The 22,794-nt window shown below is 39.8% G+C and overlaps 1 protein-coding gene across 3 annotated transcripts; it reads right to left on the bottom strand.

The window, feature by feature from the left end:
- Nucleotides 1-1,703: 1,703 nt before the first annotated feature.
- On the bottom strand, nt 1,704-20,622 carry Afg2b (AFG2 AAA ATPase homolog B). Of its 3 annotated transcripts, XM_074065870.1 has the most exons (8): nt 16,522-20,612; nt 15,210-15,395; nt 9,363-9,521; nt 6,934-7,143; nt 6,244-6,436; nt 4,176-4,306; nt 3,494-3,619; nt 1,704-1,999 (listed from the first exon to the last, which is right to left on the bottom strand). In XM_074065870.1, the coding sequence occupies exons 1-8, from the start codon at nt 17,716-17,718 to the stop codon at nt 1,832-1,834; spliced, it is 2,370 nt and encodes a 789-aa protein (XP_073921971.1). In that variant the 5' UTR covers nt 17,719-20,612; the 3' UTR covers nt 1,704-1,831. The 3 variants fall into 3 exon arrangements, 2 of the variants coding, with proteins under 2 accessions (XP_073921971.1, XP_073921972.1); XM_074065871.1 differs by lacking the exon at nt 9,363-9,521 and having other exon boundaries at nt 16,522-20,616; XR_012445444.1 differs by lacking the exon at nt 1,704-1,999 and having other exon boundaries at nt 3,495-3,619; nt 6,213-6,436; nt 16,522-20,622.
- Nucleotides 20,623-22,794: the final 2,172 nt, after the last annotated feature.

Raw genomic sequence — 22,794 nt, 5'->3', positions numbered from 1 at the left:
AAGTGCCTTTGTGATCCACAACAAATAGAATTGTGACCCAATCCTATGACCTTTATCCTTGCTATATGACTGTCTCTCCTCCTGTCCCATGTTCCCACTTTTTGCTGTAATGCAGAAGAAATTAAATAAGCTGTCTGCAAGCTCTTGCTTATCTGAGGACACTTGGCTCCCTAGATCCTTTTCTGTTTTCATACCCAGATTCTAACATTTATTTTTCATTCTTATTTTTAAAATGGTTTGAACAAGAAGTTGTTAGTCTCTTGGCCCATTTCATTTATATCCTTTATCTATATTGCCCCAGAGGGAAATGTCCCATTTGTTTGAAATCTGATAGGACTTTGACATACTTGTCTTTGTATTGGTTTGATTTGACAGATAAACTTACTGCTCTTCCCTAGGGTTCTGCTATCAGCATAATTCAGCATCTTTTATTCTGTGATCCACCTGAATGGTCATAGGCAAAAACTGCAACTCAGTAGAAAATGATAAACTTAATCCCTGAGATTTTTATATAAGCACCATCCCCTCTAAAAATCATCTCTAAAAATACCCTAATGGGACCTTATATATGTTAAAGATACCAGTGAAAATCAGAGCTGCCCTGTTTGTTGATGAGACCAGAGAACAAGAACATTGCTGTCAAGGAAAGATAAGAGCGCTACCACTCTGCTTGCTGGAAGCAACTTTAGGAGCTGTCAGAAAGGGGCAGAGTGTGCTTATTGCACACTTGGGATATTGGGACTCAGTGTTTTATTTACTCAACATCCTGGTAAGTCTGGGATGAAATCGCTCACTGAAGAATGGGGACCTCTTCCAAACAGTAGATGGCTAGAGGACAGGTTTATATAACCTAATTCAGAATATAAAAGAAACGGACTATAAAGTTCTTGTCTCTTTCTCTTTTCAGACCCAAGCAGAACTGCATCAAGGAAGTGCAGCTTTAATAGACAAAATGGGTAATTCAACCTCAATTCCCTGGAAATCTCCACTAGGATACCCAAAAATTTGAATTTATTTGAGGGGGAAGGATTAAAGAACAGATCTTCCATCATTAAGCAATACATGACCATATTCTAATCTCGAATTGTTGAGAAAAATTCTGTGGGGGTGGTGAGGAGGGAGGCAAATATGGCAAAATGTCAAAAAAAAAACCATGCTCAGTCTAGGCTGGGCTTGGTAGCTCACACCTACAATCCAAGCTACTTGGCAGGGAGACAGGAGGATTGCAGTTCCAGGCCAGTCAAGCAGAAAGTTAGCAAAACCCCATCTCAAACCAATTTGCTGGGTATAGTAGTACAGGCTGTCATCCCCAGCTATATGGAAGTGTAAACAGGATTGTGCTCCATGCCTTCCCAGGCAAAAATTTCCATCCTATTGTGAAAGTAACTAAAACAGAAAGGGCTGAAGGCATGGCTTAAATGGTAGAGTGCTTGCCTAGAAAGCGTGCAGCCCTGAGTTCAAACCCCAGTACTGAAGAAAAAAAGAAAAACTGGCGAATCTGGGTTTGAGAATACAAGAATTCTTTGTACTATTCTTGCAACTTTTCTGTAAAGCATGAAATTATTTCAGTTACAAAAGAAGCAATCAACCAAAACAATTACCTTATGAAATCAATCCCCCCCACGCACACACTTTTCTCCTAAATTACAATATTTTAATTTACCTTTCAGAAATAAGATAAACCTTAATTCATCAGACACACGTTTGCTTTGTTTTTGTTTTTTATTTTATTTATACAAAATACACACGTGAACTCTGAAAGTATAAAGTTGCAAACTATAGGCAAGTTTACGTTTCAATTAATGTGAACAACTCAACATAGATGTAATTTTTAAATATCTTCCAAATTAGAAAACCCTTCTCTCTTAAATAAGTTTTCATATGAGGTCAAGTCCTTCTGGCTTAGGGACGGTCTCACAGTCTTGAGTGACTTCAAGAAGTGTTGTTGCTCCACTGCATTTGCTTCCAGCCCATCTTCCTGCAGAGCCAGCAAGGCAGCCTTCAAGACACAAGCAAAGGAAACAAGTGTATTTGCTTCATTTTAAAATTAACACTAGATGGTAATACTTTAAAATCTGAATGCAAAACCTCAGTTACATTTCATAGGATTCCAATGTTTGAGTTGTTAAAAACATTAAGCTAGGGCTGGGAATGTGTTCAAGTGGTAAGAGTGCTTGCCTAGCAAGTGCAAGGGCCCTGAGTTCAATTCCCACTACCACCACCAAAAAAAAAAAAAAAACCATTAAGCCAAAAGTTAAAGTGATTAAAAAAGAAAATCTACTTAGTAGATCATAATTTCCCTTACATTAAAAATTTAGCCTTCAATGAGAAAAAGCAAAAGCACACTGAGTATGAATCCATGTATTTTTAAAGATAAATGACCTCAGAGAAGGAAAGTTTCAGAAAGTACTGATGATCATAAAGGAAAAGATCAAACACCCTATGACCCAGTAATTCTCCTCATAGATACATACATGTGTGACACAGCTATAGCTGCACACCTGTACCAGTAGCCATGTGCAAAACTGTTCATAGAAAAACTCATAACAGCACAAAAGCAGAAACCTAAATGTTCAAAAATTTGAGAATGGATAAGTAAACGTAGAATATTCACATACTAGAACATTATAAAGCAATAGAAACAAACCACAACTATACACAAAACCCTAGATAAATTTCAAACACCATTTTGAGTTAAAGAAGTAGACAGAAAGTACCATACACTATGGTTCTGTTTATAGGAAGTTCAAAAGCTGGCGAAACTAGTCTCCAGTGTTAGGAGGCAGAAGAGGATATAGGGTGGAAAAGAGTCAAAAGGAAGATTGTAGAATGTTGGTAATAACCTATTTCTTGACACAAGTGGTGGTTATAAAAGTGTGATCACTTTACATTAATTCAATAAACTATATCCTTATGATCTGTGCATTTTTCTGCATTATATATTTAGCAAAAGCTTAGAGAAAAGGAAAAACATACATGGCTTATTCTGCCCTCAAAACAAAACCTAAACACCTTCAGGTGACTTACAAGGATCTAGCAATCTGGCTGCTGTTCACTTCAGGTTTAGTTATTACTATTCTTCAATCTAAGATTCAATAGTGCCATATTATCTCTTATCTGCATTTTACTCCCTCTGCTTCACACTGTAGCCTTCTTTCTCTGGCTAGCTAACTCCCTGAGCAGCATTCTAATTTCAGGTTGCATATCCCCTCTCAGAAAACTTTCTCTGACGTTCCCAAGTCCAATGTCCTTCCTAGTGCTCCCACAACACCCTAAGCTTTCCCAATTCAGTATGTATTTTTAATTGCCCACTGAGTGTTAGGATTTGCCATCCTGTGTACCTCCACCACCTGTATGCTCTGTGAGGAAAGAGGCTGCACTTGTCTGTTTCACATTGCAAGGCATTTGTCACATGGAAGTCTTCTGAGTGAAGGAAGATTTGAATAGATGAAGAAATGTTTTGAGCCACAGATTATTTCATTAATTAACTTACTTCTTTGCAGAGATTTTTAAGATCAGCTCCAGAGAAAAAACAGGTTTCTGCTGCTAGGTTTTCTAAGGAAACATCAGGCCCCAGTGGCATATTTTGTGTACAGACTTGTAAAATAGAAAGCCTGCTCTGCAACAAAATTTAAAGCAATATATTTATAATCTAACATTTATGTTTGATACAGAGATATAGTAAACATTTTAAAATTTGAATTTTTTATATTACAGAGAAAGTACAAATATATTTGAGATACAAATAAAAAAAAAAAAACACTTCTTGCTTCTGAAGGGTAAGAAGATCAAGTCATCAGTGGTCCACATCACAATGGTAGAAATAATGTCATCATCAATCTTCAGACCTCTCCTCTGTAAGGAGGATGCTGACCCAGATCATCTCCAGAACCCTTCCAGCCCCTTGAGAGTCCTCCACTCTAGTTGCAAAATAATGTCATATAGACTCAGCACCAATCTGCTACCACACTGACATCAAGTAACTACCTTACTTTTAGGCTCATGTTTCTCTGAAATGCCAGATCAAGATAATGATTTTATGAAGGGCAACCAGGCAAGGAAGAATACAAGGCTAGTGTGAGCAGCTGTAGGAAGCCATAATCACCACACACATCTCCTGGGGCAGATGTTGATGTACTGTTGAGGAGGTCAGAGTAAAAGCATGCAGTGATTACCTTTTGATCTGGAGGGGGAATATAGATCACTTTATCTAATCTTCCAGGTCGTAACAAGGCCTCATCTAGCACATCAGGCCTATTTGTTGCAGCAACAATCATGACATATCGATTAAAAACTTCTTGAAACTCTGAGGGAAACACAAAAAGTAATGTCAATAAATTGATACCTATAAAAAAATCGTTACACATCAGAAAGTGAATTTGTTTTTGTTTTTTGCATTACAAGTATTTCAACTCAGGGCTTCACCCTTTATCAGACAGGCACCCTATTGCCTGAGCCATGCCTCTAGCCGTTTTTAAATAGGGATAACCTTTTCTTGGGACCTGAATGCTTACACCCCCTATCCAGACCACCTTTTTGTTCTCAAGGTACCCTGGACATGAATCAAAGAACTACTTAGTGTGTGTGGAGTAGTTAGTCCTCAGAGACATTTTTCCCCGTGAGAACTGATGAAAAGCCTTATAGCACAGCAAAGAACACCTAGCTGGTGATCGAATGCCCCTGAACCCTCAATATTACAGCTTCAAGGGACTACTTGAAATGACAGAAGCCCCTGACAAACATGTGGAGATGTATGGCTCTGAAAAGACTTGCCAGGGCTGGCGGAGTGGCTCAAGCAGTAAGAGCACTTGCCCAGCAAGCATGAGGCCCCGAGTTCAAGTTCCCAGCACCACAAAATAAAGAGAAAAGATTTGCCTATCATATCCTCAAAGAGGTAGATTTACTTCACTTTTTATTTTTCCTTCCAGAAGCAGAAATAATAACAATTAACCTAAGCTGCAGTTAAGCACACCACGCATAGCGTTTAAAAGCAGACAGGGCAAGGCCTTATGTACACTAAGCACTCAAAGTCATTTCTCAAACTGAATAATCAGAGCAGCTTTTCATGATGCAATCCCTCAAAGAAAAGAGTTCCCAAATCTGCATGCAGTTTCCCAGGCTGGGTAAACACCTGCCAGATGTTGTATAAGAACTCCTGCATTATGAAAAGATTGAATTGGATAACCTCATGGGCCCCTTCAAACTCTAGTGCACTATGATTCCATCAAGCTGTTAAAATGCTTCTTCCATTAATCAATTTTTAATATGGGAACCAAGTAATAACATAAGAATAAAAAAAAAAGAAAAATGATCTGTCAGGGATAATTAAGTGAGACTAAATTATACCTGGAGAACAGATTCAGAGAGAGAGGAAAAGGACTTCCAACTGTCATTTTAAAACTTCCTTATAGCCAAGGAAACCCACTCCTCAAGATAACAGGAAGTTTTCAACAACTAAAATTATTGAAATACTAATGTTTTGTTTTACATAGACACCGTCAAAAAGTGGGCTGGTGGAATGGTTCAAGTGATAGAGCTCCTGCCTAGCAACCATGAAGCCCTGAGGTCAACCCCCAGTACACCAAAAAAATAAAAAACTGAGAGCCAGGTGCTGGTGGCTCATGCCTATAATCCTAACTACTCAGGAGGCAGAGACCAGGAGGATCATGGTTTGATCACAAGACCCTATCTTGAAAAAACCCATCACAAAACAGAGCTAGTGGAGTGGCTTCAGGTATAAGCCCTGAGTTCAAACTCCAATACCAAAAAAAAAAAAAAAAAGAAAAAAATTTTGAGAAAGGGATGAAGAGTGGTTCTTCAGAGTATAAACTCCCTTCTCATTAGCAGTAAATAAAATTGTATTTCTCATTCTCAAGAAAAGTAAAGATCACATTCATACACATATAAAATAATTTATTTAATCTTTCCTGGCCAAATTACAATTTTTACCAGTCCTGTAAAAATCCCAACAGAGTGACTAGGGATGTAGCTCAGTAGAAGAGTGCTTGCCTAGCACGTTCAAGGTCCTGAGTTTTTGATCCTCAGTGCCACAAAAAAAAAAAAAGAAAGAAAGAAAGAAAGAAAACAAACCTCCCAACAGAGTCAAATTGAAATCCCTCTATAAGATAAACTCAGCAGAGGAAAAGCCACACCATGTAGGAATTCTCCTTAATGTTGGCCTGGATTTTTCATGTATTCTAGCTAATAAATACCTCTTCATTTTTTTCAGCTCCTGGTATTTACCCTGTTGATCTGATTTACTTCCTCTTCTCTCTATTGTCTTAAGGCCCACACCATCTAACTCATTCAGGAGAACAGAAAGAACTCGCTCTTGAACATCACATCCTGAGTTGCTGACTGAGCGAGACCCCAAGATTGAGTCAATTTCATCCAAAAACACAATTGCTGGAGTATTTGCTCTTGCTTGTCGAAATACCTTTTGTTGGAGGAAAAAAAAAACACATGAGAAAGCTAATGTTATACACTATTCATTTAATCCATGTTCTCTGCACTACTATTTATAACTTTTATAAAAAGGAAGATTTTAAATCCTAAGAATTGGAGAATGCATAAATAAAACAAGGAGCAATGGATGATATGTACAAGTTAAAAATCATATTTGCAAAGGATATTTAACATGGAATTTCAAAAGTGATAGCATTACGTTAAAAAAGAAGGATAAGGCTGTAGATAGATTTAAAAACCTGACCTTTACTTTGTTTTTAAAAAAAAGACAAAGGAAATTCAATAAAATGTTAACAATAAAGAGAAGGATTATGGAGGGTCTCTTATTTAAACTTTTCTGTTTTCTAAATTTTCTGTAAACAAACCTGAGTAACTTTTATAATTGGAAAATAAAACTAGTTATATTTTTAAAAATAAGGCTTATCTATTAGGCATGAAATAGTCAAAAGTAAACTTAAATAAACAGACCTGAGACAAGACTTTTTCTGATTCTCCAACAAAAGGTGAAAAGAGATCAGCTCCGCTCACTGAAACAAAAGAGCAGTGACAGCTTGTAGCCAGTGCCCTCACCAGGGTAGTTTTAGCACATCCAGGGGGCCCATAGAGCAGAAGCCCCTTTGGTGGTGTCAGACCCATCCTAACAAATTCCTGAGGGAATTTCAGAGGCCACTCAATGCTCTGTAAATAGTCAAAAAGAGAAGAGTTATTTTAGTACAACAATCACATGCCTGATAATTCAGTAAATTCCTTTACTCATTCAGCAGTTCTCAGGCACCTGTTATGAGCTGAAATGCAGTCTATTTTCCAAACAGCAGCAAGGGAGTTTACAATTTAAATTAGGTCCAATCACCTCCTTCTTAAAGCCCTCTAATGACTTCTCATCAGGACCAGAATAAAATCCAAATCCAAACTCCTTACATACCACAGTTCACAAGGCCTTACAGAATCTAACCCCCAAACACATGGCCTGTTCACATTTCTTTACTTACTATACTCTCTCTACCTGAACTTTCCCCTCAACATTCCTGTGAGGCTAGTCCTCCTCATTCAAGGCCTCAGCCCAAATGTCATTTCCTTGGAGAGGTCTTCCCTAACCACCCTAGTCAAAGCAGAAACCCTCCTAGTCACCGCCTGTGCTACTTGCCCACGTTTTAGTCTTAGAGCACTTATTAATTTGCTATTATTATTGTTCCGTATTGGGTTTGTTGTTCTGCTCTTGCTAAAAGTTCACCTCTAAATCCTTAACACCTGGAATGACACCTGCCCAAACTAGGGTTTCAATGTTAACTGAATAATGCATGAGTCTGCAAAGATAAATGGTTTTATCACAATTTTACAGATGCAGCAGCTCAGGCTTAGAAAAGTTTACTTCCCCAGTTCTTTTGTTAGTGAGGTGGCAGAACCAAGGCAATGTAACTCCAGAGTATCCTCTTTTAACTACTGATAGATAACCTCTCAATGCACCCCCCCACACACACTTCCCCACAAAAAAACAAGTATAGGACAAGATCCCTGTACCTAGGGAAACGCGCTTGTAAACTAACAACCAGGCCAGAAGAGAGTGCTACAAGAAGGAACACTACATACAGAGATGCATGAAACCATCTAATCTAGTCCCCCAGCAGTAAAGAGGGGCAGTGTATAGGATGGGAGAAAGCAGGAGCAATGCGTTGAAGTGGAAGTAAGACTTAGATTACAATGGGCCTTGAAGCTTTAGCTAACACTGAGGAATGTGTTGGAAGGAAATAAAACTTGAGGCAGGGAGACTAGTTGGAGTCTTTTTCAATGATTCAGTCTACAAAAATCATAAGGTTGGAGATGGCACAGAAGGGATGGATATATGAAACATGAAAAGGAACTGCATTCTACATAGGGACTGAGTTCTGGCCCTGCGCACTTGGAAGACAGGTTTCTGACATGGAGGTGGCTGACTGCATTCACTGAGGCCGGGAATCCACATGGAAGTAGAGCTGATTAGCTGGACTTTGGACACAGCAACTTTGATAGCCCCAGGATTATGCAGTAGCCCAGGCAACAAAACACTCAATGACCAGAAGAAATGTCTACTTAAGATATATATGTAGAGAGATTTTTGAGTCAAAAGGTTTCAAGGACAGTCTTGGACACTGAGCTTATGAATTCACTCACAGTCTGCAAAGAAGATGCCCAGGAGCCTCTTGGAGGAAGGGGAGAAAGGTGCTCAGAAAGCAGGAAAACTTAACAACCAAGCTAAGGAAAGAGAGTTTGCAAGGAAGGTGTGGCTGATTTCTCTCATGCACCTCTGAAGATTAAATGACACAATGCATATGAGGAAGGCCCTGGGTCCATTCTTCAACACCATGGAAAAAAAAGGGCAGTACATCCTCTGTGTACTGCCAATCATCTCAGATTGTTTAAATAACTAATACTACACACATAGTTGTTATACTGTATTGCTTAGGGAATAACAAGAAAAAAAAAGTCTGTATATGATCAGTATAGACACAATATGCTCCTTGTACATCTGCAAGGTGGAATATTTTTAATAATAGCTGAAATAGCTTTTGTGAGTATGTGTTGAAACAGCTGCTTTTGCTCTATAGAGATGAATGAATGGTTGTAAAACAGCCTGTATGGTTTAATAAGCTTAACACATTTACTATCTAGCTCTTTCTAGAAAATTGGTTCAAGATCGTAATAAACTCTTTAAAAGTAAAAACACAAACAAAAGGAGCATTGAGGTGGGAAAGCATGAAAACTGGTTTTGGTGTCTATACAAGTTCAGCTAAAGACTGAAAACTGATCACCGGATTCAGTTGTCAGCTCACAAGAGCTGCTTCAGTATAGTATGCGTTCATCATAAACACACAGAATATTAATCTGTAATAGTCTATTGACTTAAATAGATTAACTGTCACCTGTTTTAGCTTCAGTTTCACATCTTCAAGGCCACCAATCTGCTCCCAGCCAATAGGCTTGATGTCCATCAGTCCAATGACACTTCTAAATGATGAGGGCTGAATCTTTTTAAAAGCTTGAAAGAAATCTGTTTCATCAATTATAGGATTGTCTTGATTCTAAAGAAATACACCCCAAAAAGCCAAATAAAAATTAGGCCTTTTTTATGCTACATAGCACAATTCCTCTTATATTCTTTTCAGTTTGTAAATCTATTTGGTTATCGTTATTTTATACACCTATATACACCTACTACAAAAAATTGAGTATTTCCCCACCAATTCCCACAGTATCCATCCCCAGAGGATGTCAGCAGATTCTCGTGTATTCTTCAAGTATGTTTTATGACAATAAGCGTATGTATATCCTTTAAAAGACAAAAGCAAATTGAAGTGTAGTGTACATATTAATCTGAACTTTTCTTTTTTCACTTAGAAATCTTTTCATGTAAACTAATATAGTTCTGTTTCACTCTTTTGGACAGCCGCATAAAATGCACCAGCTTATCTAACAAATATTAGGTCATTCTCAGTCTTATTATTAAAAACAAAACTGCAACCAAAAATTCTTATACCCATATTCAAGTATCTTATTTAACTCCCTCAAAGTAGAATAACTGGGTTTAAGAGTATACACAATTATAATTTTGACAGCCAACAGTGATTATCAAACTGTCCTCAAAGGAAGCCACATTAATTTTTTCCCCTCCAGTAATACGAAGTTGCTATTCTCCCCTTACCTCTCCAACACTGGATATTACCAAATCTTTAAGTTTCTGCTAACGTGACAGGAAGAAATGGTACTCAATATTGTGTTAATTAAATTTCCTCAACTCAGAGTGAGATGGGGGGAATAATGGAATTAGAAAGTCACTTTTTTTTTTTTCAACTTTCACAGTAAAGGCTGTTTTGAGCAAGAACAGGATACTACATCTAAGGAAGCAGAAGTGGAAGTTTTTTTTTTAATTGTTTTATTATTCATATGTGCATACAATGCTTGGGTCATTTCTACTCCCTGCCCCCACCCCCTCCCTTACCACCCACTCTGCCCCCTCCCTCTCCCCCCCACCCCTCAATACCCAGCAGAAACTATTTTGCCCTTATCTCTAATTTTGTTGAAGAGAGAGTATAAGCAATAATAGGAAGGACCAAGGGTTTTTGCTAGTTGAGATAAGGATAGCTATACAGGGAGTTGACTCACATTAATTTCCTGTGCGTGTGTGTTACCTTCTAGGTTAATTCTTTTTGATCTAACCTTTTCTCTAGTTCCTGGTCCCCTTCTCCTATTGGCCTCAGTTGCTTGTAAGGTATCTGCTTTAGTTTCTCTGCATTAAGGGCAACAAATGCTAGCTAATTTTTTAGGTGTCTTACCTATCCTCACACCTCCCTTGTGTGCTAAAGCTTTTATCATGTGCTCAAAGTCCAATCCCCTTGTTGTGTCTGCCCTTGATCTAATGTCCACATATGAGGGAGAACATACAATTTTTGGTTTTTTGGGCCTGGCTAACCTCACTCAGAATGATGTTCTCCAATTCCATCCATTTACCAGCGAATGATAACATTTTGTTCTTCTTCATGGCTGCATAAAATTCCGTTGTGTATAGATACATTTTCTTGATCCATTCGTCAGTAGTGGGGCATCTTGGCTGTTTCCATAACTTGGCTGTTGTGAATAGTGCCGCAATAACATGGGTGTGCAGGTGCCTCTGGAGTAACCTGTATCAGTCTTTTGGGTATATCCCCAAGAGTGGTATTGCTGGTAGATCAATGTTTAGCTTTTTAAGTAGCCTCCAAATTCTTTTCCAGAGTGGTTGTTCTAGTTTACATTCCCACCAACAGTGTAACAGGGTTCCTTTTTCCCCGAATCCTCGCCAACACCTGTTGTTGGTGGTGTTGCTAATGATGGCTATTCTAACAGGGATGAGGTGGAATCTTAGTGTGGTTTTAATTTGCATTTCCTTTATTGCTAGAAATGGTGAGCATTTTTTCATGTGTTTTTTGGATTTGAATTTCTTCTTTTGAGAAAGTTCTGTTTAGTTCATGAGTGGAAGTTTGATGAGAGGATATTTTCATGTCTCAAAGTGTCTCCCCATAGATTTCTTCTTAGTGACACAGGGAACAAGAGTAGCTACACAGTGGAAAAACTGGACACCACCCTATCTGGTTGTGAAAGTCAGCATCACCAACAAGAAGCTGACAGACATTTTGTGCCTCCACATGTGGTACCCTAAGGCCATAACAGTGACTATGCAGCGTTCCCAACAGGGACGTAGACTTGGAATCTGACCATTCTATAAAATAACTGATCCACATTACTTATGTCACTGACAAACATCTTAGGGAAAAAAACAGTTCAAGATTTAAAAATACTTAAAAAAAAAATCTGTTTCCTGAACTAGATCCTGTACAAGAGAAAAAAAACACTACAAAGATTAAGATGATTACCACAATGAATGAGAATATGGACTGTAGAGTTGATAACCTTTGGAATCATGTTAAAGTTCTTAATGTAATGATTATACTGTGGTCATGTAGGAGAACATCCTTGTTCTTAGGAAACAGTAAAATGGAAGGGTCAGAGGTTCCTGAGTTAGAGAGAGAATAAAGCTAATATAATGAAGCTAATTTGGCAAAATGTTAAAAATTGTGAGTTTGGATAAAAGATTGGTGGGACGTCTCTATTTGCAACTTTCAAGTTTTAAATAATTTCAAAATAAATTTAAAAAGCTGAAAGGAAATAATTTTTAAAGAAATCGAGTGAAGATTTTTCATGTTTATTGGTATTTCTTTTACTGTCCACGACCAGTTCATCTTTTTTTTGTCACTGGGAATCAAACCCAGGGCCTCACGCATGCTAGGTAAGCACTCTACCACTGAGCTACATCCCAGCCATCAGTTCATATCTTGTTACCCATTTTCTCTTGTATTATGGTGTTGTCTTATTGATTTGTAAAAGTGCTTTCTAAATGAAGGAAATTAGGCTAAAAGCATTTTTCTTAGTCTTGACTTTACTTGTAGTATTGTTTTGCCACCTCCAAATGCTCAAATTATCCAATCATGTCCTTTTTTAGCTATTAGCAACTCAGGGCCTCTTGCTTGCTTGGCGGGTGCTTTATCACTTACACCACACCCCCAGCCAATAGGGAGTCTTCTTTACGATTTCCTGATCATTCTAGTGAAGCAATCTTTTTTTTCATTAAACATTTCTATTCGTTTTATCTGTAATGTATTTATTAAAGAATTTTCCCTCTTACATCAAATTCTGAACATTTATTTAGTTGTCTACAAATTTCATTTTCAACAAACTACCTCATTTATATAATGTAAGAAGATGAATATGCATAGGCCTATTCTAAACAGTATTCTCCAAAAATGTTAACAATTGTCATCTATGGGAGATGATATTTCAGACAAATTTTGCTTTCTTTATAATTTTCTACCTTATTTAGTTTCTCACAAAGAACCTAGAGCATACTTACACAAACCTAGAGGGTAGAGCCTACTACACACTTAGGCTATGCGGTGTATACCTTTGTGTATCTGAACGGTTGCTCACCAAAACATTGTTATGTAGCACATCACTGTAGCATTTAATTTTACTGGCAGTTAGTATTAAATTAATACTAATTACCTAATTAATTTTTAGGTATTTTCCACTAACATTTGAAAAGCTCATTTACAATGAAGATCACTATGCGTTCATTATTTCATTTGATTCTCATAACCCTTTCAGGCATATAAATTCTTTCTACTCTGTGTATATTAGACTATACTTCTAATCTTTTAATAATATCTCAGAAAAATGTTAACCAATTTTAATGGATCCCTTGTCTGCCCTGGTATAGAGGTAGCAGCAGTCCCTCAGCTGCCTGGTAGGGGAAGGAAGAAAAGGATGGAGCGCCAGTACCTTCCTGGATGTCTCTGTCCCTTTTTTCTTTTTTGCCTTTCTTCCATTTCCCCTGCGTTGTTTCTGAACTCTGTCATCTCCTGTGGTAACTATTCTTAGGTTATAGCAGCAGTGGACTCCCCTAGGATGACAGCAGCTGATAGGTCCACCCAAGCCAGAGGTGCTTACGTCAAACCTGGAACTTCAAAGCAGAGGGAATCCTAAATATAAATCTCCCTTCCCATCCTCTGGTGCTGTCATCCTCTCCCTCCAAGGATGTATACTCTTATACCTTTTCACATGAGACTTTTTAAAACTTTAAGCAGTTTTGGTTCTAAGTCCACAGCAGGAGGACTTAGAAGTTCACATAACTTCTCCCCACCTTCAGTGTAAGAATAGAAATAAAGGAAAAGGAAGTGAGGAAGGGTATACGCTATTTAGGGGAAAAGGTTTGCCAAACTTTAGAATATCATTCTTTTACAATTTGAGATCAAAGGACAATTTTGATGTTATAACCAAGGTCGAAAACTTTGTTCCAGAGTTCTCTGCCTGGTGAAGTTATTTCTTTCTGAAGAGGTTTAGGAATTCAGAGTTTTTTATTATACACCAAATGACTTGATTTTCCAATCAGTAGTGTTGAAAAGTATAAAATTTAAGATAGTACCTTAAATATTTCTAAGAAAGGTAGTTGTAAATTAAAGACTTGAATATCACAAATTTAAATCTCAGGTCCCAATCTACTCTTGGATTAGATAAATTATTTTCCTCACAAGGTACTTATTAATAATAAAGAGAAAAATAGTATCTTGACAATGAAGAAATCTTACCACCTTACCCAAGACATAAAAAACTAACTTCAGTAGGTCAAAGAGCTATGTGTTGTGTAATAAATGCAATGAGAAAAACACAGGATCATTTCTGATATTCTTGCCAAAAATGCAAAACCTGAATTGAATCATGAAGAAACACCAGTCAAACCCAAACTTACAATGGCTGACAGTATAGTTGACTTGAACTCTTAAAAAAGTTAAGGTCACAAAAGAAACATTGAAAGATGGTTCTAGACTAAGTTCTACTTAGATTAGGTAAAAGTATCTTCAGCTTGACTTGTCACAGTGTGGTTTAAGTTCTTGATTTTAGCAAACATACTCCTGAAGTTTGCAAGGGTAAGGGGGAGGCATCAAGGCTGCAGGGCATTTCCAAATGCTTCAGGAAAAAAAATAATGTATAGAAATTCAAACATGAATTCAACATGAAGAAAGAATGATAAAGCATATGTGGTAAAATGTTACAATTGGAGAATCTTCGTGAAGGTTATATGGAAATTCTTTTTACTATTTTTGCTACTTTTGTCTAAGTCTGAAATTTTTTAAATTTCACAATTAAAAAAACAATTGCTTGATTCTTCTGGGGCCACATGCCTTTCTGGCTAATCTGTGTACTTCAGCACCATGGAGTTACTGTGGGATTGGGGAAATTCACTGGGCAGAACAAACTGGGGGACTCAGCCCTTCATCCCCATCTTCCACCTTATATTATTTATATGGAATTAGGATGTAATATAGTTAAGATGTAATATATAACTGGGCACCGGTGGCTCATGCCTATAATCTACATATATATATATATACATATATATATATATATAGCTACTCAGGAGGCAGAGTTCAGGAGGATCGTGGTTCTTGAGACTCCGTCTCGAAAAAACCCATCACAAAAAAGGGCTGGTAGAGTGACTTAAGGTGTAGGCTGAGTTCAAGCCCCAGTATTGAAAAAAAAAGTAATATATATACAAATATATATTTAAGAACCAGCTGTGGAACTACCAACCATTCTAAGAAAATGTACTTAGCACAGTTTTTAACCCCTAAATTACATTAAAAAAACAAGATTAACATAGCTGGTCCTAAGTCAATATTTACCTTCTCACTGTGAAGGAGGGCGTGCATGGCCGCCTCCCTACAGAGTGCTGTCAGGTCAGCGCCAACATAGCCAACTGTCATTTCTGCAAGGAGATCCAAATCAACATGACTGGAGACGGGCATCTTTGAGGTAACCACTTGCAGAATTGCCTTTCTTTGGGTAAGTGTGGGAGTCCCAATGACAACCTATAGGCAAAGCAAAAGCAGAAAATTTAAAGTTTACAATTTGAAATATTTTTACCCTCACAAACATGTGCAATAATTTAGTGAACCATAGTGAAAATAATACTATGCAGTTTTAAGCATACCTGAGATTCTGAATATATGAAAATCCTAATTTTCCAGTGGAATAAAAGTGGCTAAAATGTCACACAATGAAAATTATACGTGTTACTTAAGAAGTTTGTTATTTTTGAAATAACAGAATCTAGGAATTACTGATCGAATAAGACAGATAATATATGTCTCTGGCCCTTTGGAACTTATTCAGGAGACATATAATAGTCAGTATGAGGAGGAAATCCACTCATCCTGAAGATTACACTCAAAGTGTGCAATTCTGTTTAGAATCCTACACACAAGGATTCACTAAATCACTAACCTTCAGAATATTGTGTGTGTGTGTGTGTGTGTGTGTGTGTGTATGTGCGAGAGAGACAGAGAGAGAGAGAGAGAGAGAGAGCAAGGGCTTCACACTTGCAAAGCAGATGTTCTACCACCTGAGCCATTCCTCAGTCCATTTTGCTCTGGTTATTTTGGAGATGGGATCTCGCAAACTATTTGTTGGGCTGGCCTCAAACTATGATCCTCCTGATCTCAGCCTTCCAAGTAGCTAGGATTACAGGTGTGAGCCACCAGTGCCCAGCCCAAAGTATTCTTTAGAAATCAATTTAGGACCAAGCTTGTCAGATAGGACAGTTATCTTCCCTTGCAAGCAGGTGTAGAATGGGATGCTGACAGACTGAGAAAGAATGACTAAATCAGAGTAAATGCCTTTTCTTTTTAATTTCAACACCCTTTTTGAGGCTATCCTTCTGCTTAAAATTCTCACTTCAAATTTATTAGTTTAATAGGCTTGTAACAGACCTAGTTCCCTTAATAATTAAATTATTGATTACAGAGCTCATCCACAGGACCTGCACAACAGAACTAATACCTGCTTCCCTGAACGATCTGACTTGTCTGGGAAAAATGAGGTCCTGTCTCACTGACCCTATATATGAGCTCACTGCCAAGAGCCCTAATCCACAGCCTTCCCAGAAGCAAATCCACAAAGCGAACTTCCAGGAATGAGGGCTAAGCCAAGACTCACTTCTCGGTCAAATCTCCCAGGTCTGCGCAGCGCAGGGTCCAGGGCGTCCGGCCGGTTGGTGGCTCCCACGACCACCACCTCGCGGTCCCCGGCCATGCCATCCAGCAGCGTCAACACTTGGGCCACCACGCGGCTCTCGGAGGCTCGGTGAGGGCCGCCCCGCCGGGGACACAGGGCGTCCAACTCGTCCAGGAAGACGAGGCTGGGCCCGCGGCGGGCCAGTTCCCAGGCGCGCTGGAAGAGCCGCCGCACGTTCTCCTCGGTCTCCCCGGGCCGCGCGCCCTGCAGCTCAGGAGCGCTCGCCGCCAGCAGCTCCGCGCCCGCCTCCCGGGCCACCGCCCGCACCAGCTGGGTCTTGCCCACTCCGGGGGGCCCCGCCAGGAGCACCCCGCGGGGCACTGCCAGCCCCAGCGCGGCTAGGGCGCACGGGTAGTGGAGCGGCAGGCGGAGGAGCTCCCGCAGCGAGGCGGCCGCCTCCGAAAGGCCCCCCAGGGTCACCTCGGACCGCGGCTCCGCTTCCGACCGCGGCTCCCCGCTGAGGGCGATGCGAGTTTGAGGGGTGACCAGCCCCGCCGGGTAGGGGTGCGGCGCCCCGCTGACGATGTGTAGGGCGGCCACGGGACCTGGGTCACCAGGTGGAGCGGCCACCACGTGGCCCTGGGAGACAGGCCGGTTCCTCAGCAGCTCCTGCGCAGCCTCCAGCACCACGGCTGGACTCGGGGCGCCCGGCGCGCCCGCCCGCTCTCGCAACACCGGCCACACGGCGAGGCGCCGCAGGGGCGGACAAGGCACCACGTGGAGGCTGCTTAGATGGAGAGTCCTCCCGGACCCCGACATCCCCATTGTCGCCCCCGGGCTCGCGCACTGCGGGTCCAGCTGCACGAAGCCGTCCGCTCCATCCCGCCGCGGCCAGGCAGTGCAGAGGCAGGAGCCGCCATCGGGCAGCGTGATCCTCACCGCCGAGCCCAAGTGCGCGCCCAAAGTGCGGAGGGCGGCCGGGCCTAGGCGGCAGCGCTGAGTACCCCGATCCCTGGCATCCACCGGCAGCAGCTTTAAAAGCTGCCCTTCGGGGCAGGGACCCGAGTCTGGAGCCATGACGCAAAGCAAAAGCAGGCCTAGGAAACTGGGGCAAGAATTCCACACGGGCTGTAAAGGCAGGAACACCGCGCCCCCAGGCCGGAAGCAGGCTACGCGCATGCGTCATGGATGACTCGCAGCTGAGTGAAAATCGAAAGGGCCAATGGGAAAGCAAGATAATGCGCCCGCCCTCCGGTAGTTTTGATCCACTTTGCTGAAACACAGTTTCTCTTCCCCGAGCTTGATGAAGATGGTCTTTGCAGAGAGGCAACGTAAGCTAACTTCACGAGAGCGCTAAACATGTACCTTGGTGGTCACCTATACGTTGGCGTCACCGGCATTACTTACTCTTCCTGGCCTTCACTGGACCATCACTACTACTGTTGTTGTAATACCAACCTATAGACTCCTATTTTGTAATGAAACCTCAACTACCGCCCCCCCCATAGACTAGGTATTTTTTAATGTTCTAGTGCTGATGTCTTGGGTTAACGGAGTAGCTGTGATTACTGCCGCCTGGCGCCTTCTACAACCGGTGTTCCACCTGTTTGAGCCGTCCAGGCACAACTTTTCTATAGAAAAGCACCACATAGGAGAGAAGCACAGTGTGGCATTTAAAATCCCTTGGAGAGGGGAAAGAAGGAAAACTAGGCTATCGATATATTTGTAATACACCTATTGGCTCTGCTTCCACATTTCAAGATTTGCTCCTTGAAATGTTCTTCGGCAACAACTTAATCACTTGCCTCTTCTGTTCATGCCCGTTTGGAACACAGCAGTACTATGTCCTTTTACATTTTTAAAACAACTGCTGTTATGTTTCCACCTGCTTTCTGCCTTCCCTCTCCCCATTCCACAAGGAATTCTTTCCTCTTTATCAGGAAATTCATTTCCTATCTCTTTTAATTCTCTCAAAAAGAACTACAGGGGCTGGAGGCGTGGCTCAAACAGTAAAGCATCTACCTAGGACGCATGAAGCCCTGACTTCAATCCCCAGTACCGCAGAGAGGATGAGAGAATGGAGAGAGAAAGAGAGACCTTAGTTTTTAATCCTACTCACATCACCCTCTTTTTTTCCCACCTTCACTGCAACCAAATGTGTGAGATAACAAAATTGATATTGGAGATAGTGCCTAAATTGCTTGGAGTTGTTATTACGCAAATAACTCCCATGCCATGGCAGTATCTTATCAAGAGAAAGTACTGTGGGATTTGGAACCTTAAGACCAATGGCAATTTGTGGCCTCATTCATCTAAATGTAGTGGCAGATAGTATGACAGACTTTTAGACTCCACAGTAACTTATCTGGTCTCTACTTTCCCAGCTTCTGTGCTGGAAATGCCTAAAAGGTACCAGAAAATAAAGTACATAGAAGGAAGAAGTCCTAAGATGGGTGAGTCAGACGTTTCTATTTTCTTCTTTCTCTTAATCTCATTAGCTTCTTTCTTTTGGTTTTCAGACTTTTCAATAATAGTCTTGCATTTTCTGAAGTAAAAAGCTTTTTCTAAACTGACCCTTGAAGGTGTAAAGAAAACGACTGTCACATTATTCTATCACAATGCCTGTAACTCATGAAATTTCTTTTATTCCAGTTCCAAGAAGCCTTGAGGATGTAGAAAAGAGAAGACTTAATAAGGGCACAATAACTGTCTTAAGTACATAAAGAGCTGTCATGTAAAAGAGTTAGTATTTTTATGTATGTCTATAGTACAGAACTGGCCAGGAAATGAAAGTTTAATGTAGTGAATTTAAGATTTTTCCTCCTCATATTTTGAGCATGGTTATATGGAAGATATAAACTAATGCTAACATACAGAAGCAAACATAAGGAAGAAAAGATTGAATCAGCCTTAGATTTTTCTACATTGGTTTAAAACAGGTGGAGGCTATAATATTAAGGATATAATGTGGAGGAAACTACATGCTGCTTTGGGTTGGTGTGAGAGGTTGATTTGATACAGGGTCAGATTAGAATTCTCTGACCTTACAGGACTCATGGCCAAAAAGCATTCACTTCACCCTCCTCAACAAGGGATCCTGTTCCTGGGCCTGAACTCTTGCCAGTCATCCTCAAGAGAACTGTGTCTGTTTTCCAGTCAGCCAGTAAAATTCATTCTTTTCTTTTGGGTCAGATCATTCTCAACACTATTATTTCAGTCATTGTATATCCACACTTATCCTACTATTCAATTAAATAATCTTCTGGAAAACCATTCTAATAGGAGTCGTGTGGTCTTTTATTTGTTTGTAGTGTGACCCCAAATCTGGTAATTCTATGAATTAAAGAGCCCCAATTAAAGCACCAAAATTTTGAGCCACTAGAGGGAGTCCAGAACCAACAAGCCTGAAGGCTGCAGGAACATTAGCTCTGGTGTTCCCAACTGTGGCTTCTACTAGGTTTTCCCCTATTCATTCCCAGGTGTATGAAGCAATCTGTTGTCTTTATATATTGTCCTAGTCAGTCAGGCCGCTATGACAAAATACCATAAGCTGGGTAGGTTATAAACAACAGAAAATTATACAGTTCTGGAGGCTGGGAAGTCAAAGACCATTGGCAGATTTGTGTCCTCTGAGGGTCTTCTTTCTAGTTTATATGTCTTTTCATAATTTCTTCACATGGTGGAAAGAAGTCCCTACCTCTCTGAGACCTCTTTCCTAAGGACACTAATATCATGAAGACTCCAACCTTGTGACCTAATCATCTCCCAAAGTCCCACCTCCTAATACTATCATTTGAGGATGGGGATCTCAACATACGAACTTTGTAGCAAACCCAAACATTTAGATCATAGCAGTAAGTGGCTTATTCTCACAATTCCTATATGCCTCAGTCCATGTAGAACTCAGCTTCCAAGTTAATTCTAATTTCCATATTAAATAGAAAAATGAGACTTCCTGGAATCCTATAATTAGTGGTAGATCAAAATCCCAACAATTCATTCTGCTACAGACTAGAAACATTTCCAACTTAAATAGCTTTTCTTAAACAGCTTTGTTAAATAAAATCCTTTCTGAGATTTTTTTCTTAAGAGATACATGTAACAATAGTTTATTTTATTGCTACATTCAAAGTTATAATCTGTCTAATTGATATTAAAATTAACATAACTGTATTTTAATAACTATATTTAAATATAATTAATTGTAAAATTCCTAATTACCAATATGTCTAGAATTCAAAAGAAAGAACTGAAACCAGCTTCTTTTTTAGGACAATGACTATACATGAATTTGTGCCTTCAGCATCTATAATATTATATATTAAATATATTTCAGTACATGAAGCATACCATAATTATGAGAAGGCATAAAAAAATGGTTAAACCAGAGCATGAGTAAATTAGCTATAATCAACAAATGCTAATCTGTGTACTTCCATTTTCCTATTGTGTTCAACCCTTGACATACTTGAACATCAGCAGTGATTATGAGTTGTGATAGATATAGAGATTCACAGTGGAAAAAGCATGATTTTCAAATGCTTTCATCTCAACATGTTCATGCAGATATATCAAGTGACTTATTTCCACAGATACCCAATATGCTAAAAAGGTGTTGTCTTAAATATGTGATGAAAATCCCCCCAAATAGGACATCACTAAAAGTGTTTTTTTCATTTTTGTTTTTTCTCAGGCATCCATACTAGAATTATTCTGAGACGATATAAAGACAAGGGAAGGGGAGTGAAAATATTTTCTGGACTACAGATGATTTGTAAGCACTGGTTCACAAAACTTCATTCTGAAAGCTTATTCTTACAGATTTTTCAGGAAATTACTTGTTTCTTCATTTTTAGAAATTAATTTTAAGATAATTTCTTTATGCTGATTTGCACTGTCCATCTAATAAATACATTTATATTTGTGTATTTATTAAACAAATATTTGTTGAAGATCTACTTCATGCTAGATACTATACCAAAGGCTGAATATAAGGCAGTAAACAACAAAAAATATATATTCTTAACTTCATAAAGCTTGTAGTCTACTGTGGAAACCAGGCATTAAAGCAGTAAACAAGTTAATAAACCAAATAATTAAAGGTGATAAAAAAAAGTTGCTTTGTGCCCGGCACTGGTGGCTCACTCCAGTAATCCTTGCTACTTAGAGGTTGAGATCTGGAGGACTGCAGTTTGAGCCAAATAGTTTAAGAGACCTCATCTCCAAAGTAACCAGAGCAAAATGGATTGGAGATGTGACTCAAGAGGTAGAGCACCTGCTTTGCAAGTGCAAAGCCCAGAGTTCAACCCCAAATCCTACCCCCTAAAAAAAATTCCATGAAAGAAATAAATAGAAAAGGGCTACTTTAGATAGATATTAAGGATAGGGAAAAAACAAAGTATTCTTTCTGCCTTCATATATCACTGAGTCACTCAACAATATTTCTGACACCAAGTGTGTGGGAGTTTTCACCACACTCCAAGCACTTCTGTGGAAGACACCAACTGGGTGTCCTCTAATTCAGCTTCCAAGTTAATACTGATACAGTCTACCTGGAGGTAGCATCAGCTCCCACAGGTTAAGGACACAGTCCCAGAAGCCTTTCCCCCACTTCATGTGTCAGTCACAAGTCCCAGGTTGTAACCTGTGCTGCTGACTGACCAACTATAAATTGGGAGTTCCCTGACTCCTCAAGTTTTTTGGTTTTGGTTTTGGTTTTGTTCTTTTTTGCGGTACTGGACTTGAACTCAGGGCCTACACTTTGAACCACTCCACCAGCCCTTTTTTTTTTTTTTTTGTGATGGGTGTTTTAGAGATAGGGTCTCATGAACTATTTCCCAGGGCTGGCTTCAAACTGCAATTCTCCTGATCTCTGCCTCCTGAGTAGCTAGGATTACGGGCGTGAGCCACCAGTGCCCGACCTCAAGTTTATTAATTTTCTAGGATAGCTCATGGAAGTCGGGGAGGCACTTTGCTTACAATTGCCAATTTATTAATAAAAGGGCACAGATGAACAGCCAGATGAAGACATACAAAAGGCAAAGTCTAGTAGGGACCTGAGCTCAGGAGCTTTAGTTCTGTAGAGTTGTGGTGCACCAACCCCTAGCTGCATAGATGTGTTTACCAACCTGGAAGTTCTCCAAGTCACATAGTTTATGGATGTTTACGGAGTCTTCATCATATAGGCATGATCGATTATTAATTCCATTTCTACCTCCTCCCCCCTCCCTGGAGAACAGAGATAGGGACTGGAAG

This window comes from Castor canadensis, chromosome 2 (assembly GCF_047511655.1).
Source record: "Castor canadensis chromosome 2, mCasCan1.hap1v2, whole genome shotgun sequence".
Taxonomy (NCBI): domain Eukaryota; kingdom Metazoa; phylum Chordata; class Mammalia; order Rodentia; family Castoridae; genus Castor; species Castor canadensis.
The sequence above is the reverse complement of the archived record's forward strand: the minus strand, read 5'-3'. Positions and strand labels throughout refer to the sequence as shown.

Excerpts from the sequence above, each read along its gene's own strand:
- Afg2b (XM_074065870.1), bottom strand. The coding sequence starts at position 17,718 with ATGCGCGTAGCCTGCTTCCGGCCTGGGGGCGCGGTGTTCCTGCCTTTA. Across the intron at positions 6,437-6,933 it reads CAGAAAAAGTCTTGTCTCAG|GTATTTCGACAAGCAAGAGC; the intron begins GTCTGTTTATTT and ends CTCCAACAAAAG. Across the intron at positions 2,000-3,493 it reads TTAAAAATCTCTGCAAAGAA|GCTGCCTTGCTGGCTCTGCA; the intron begins GTAAGTTAATTA and ends TGTGTCTTGAAG.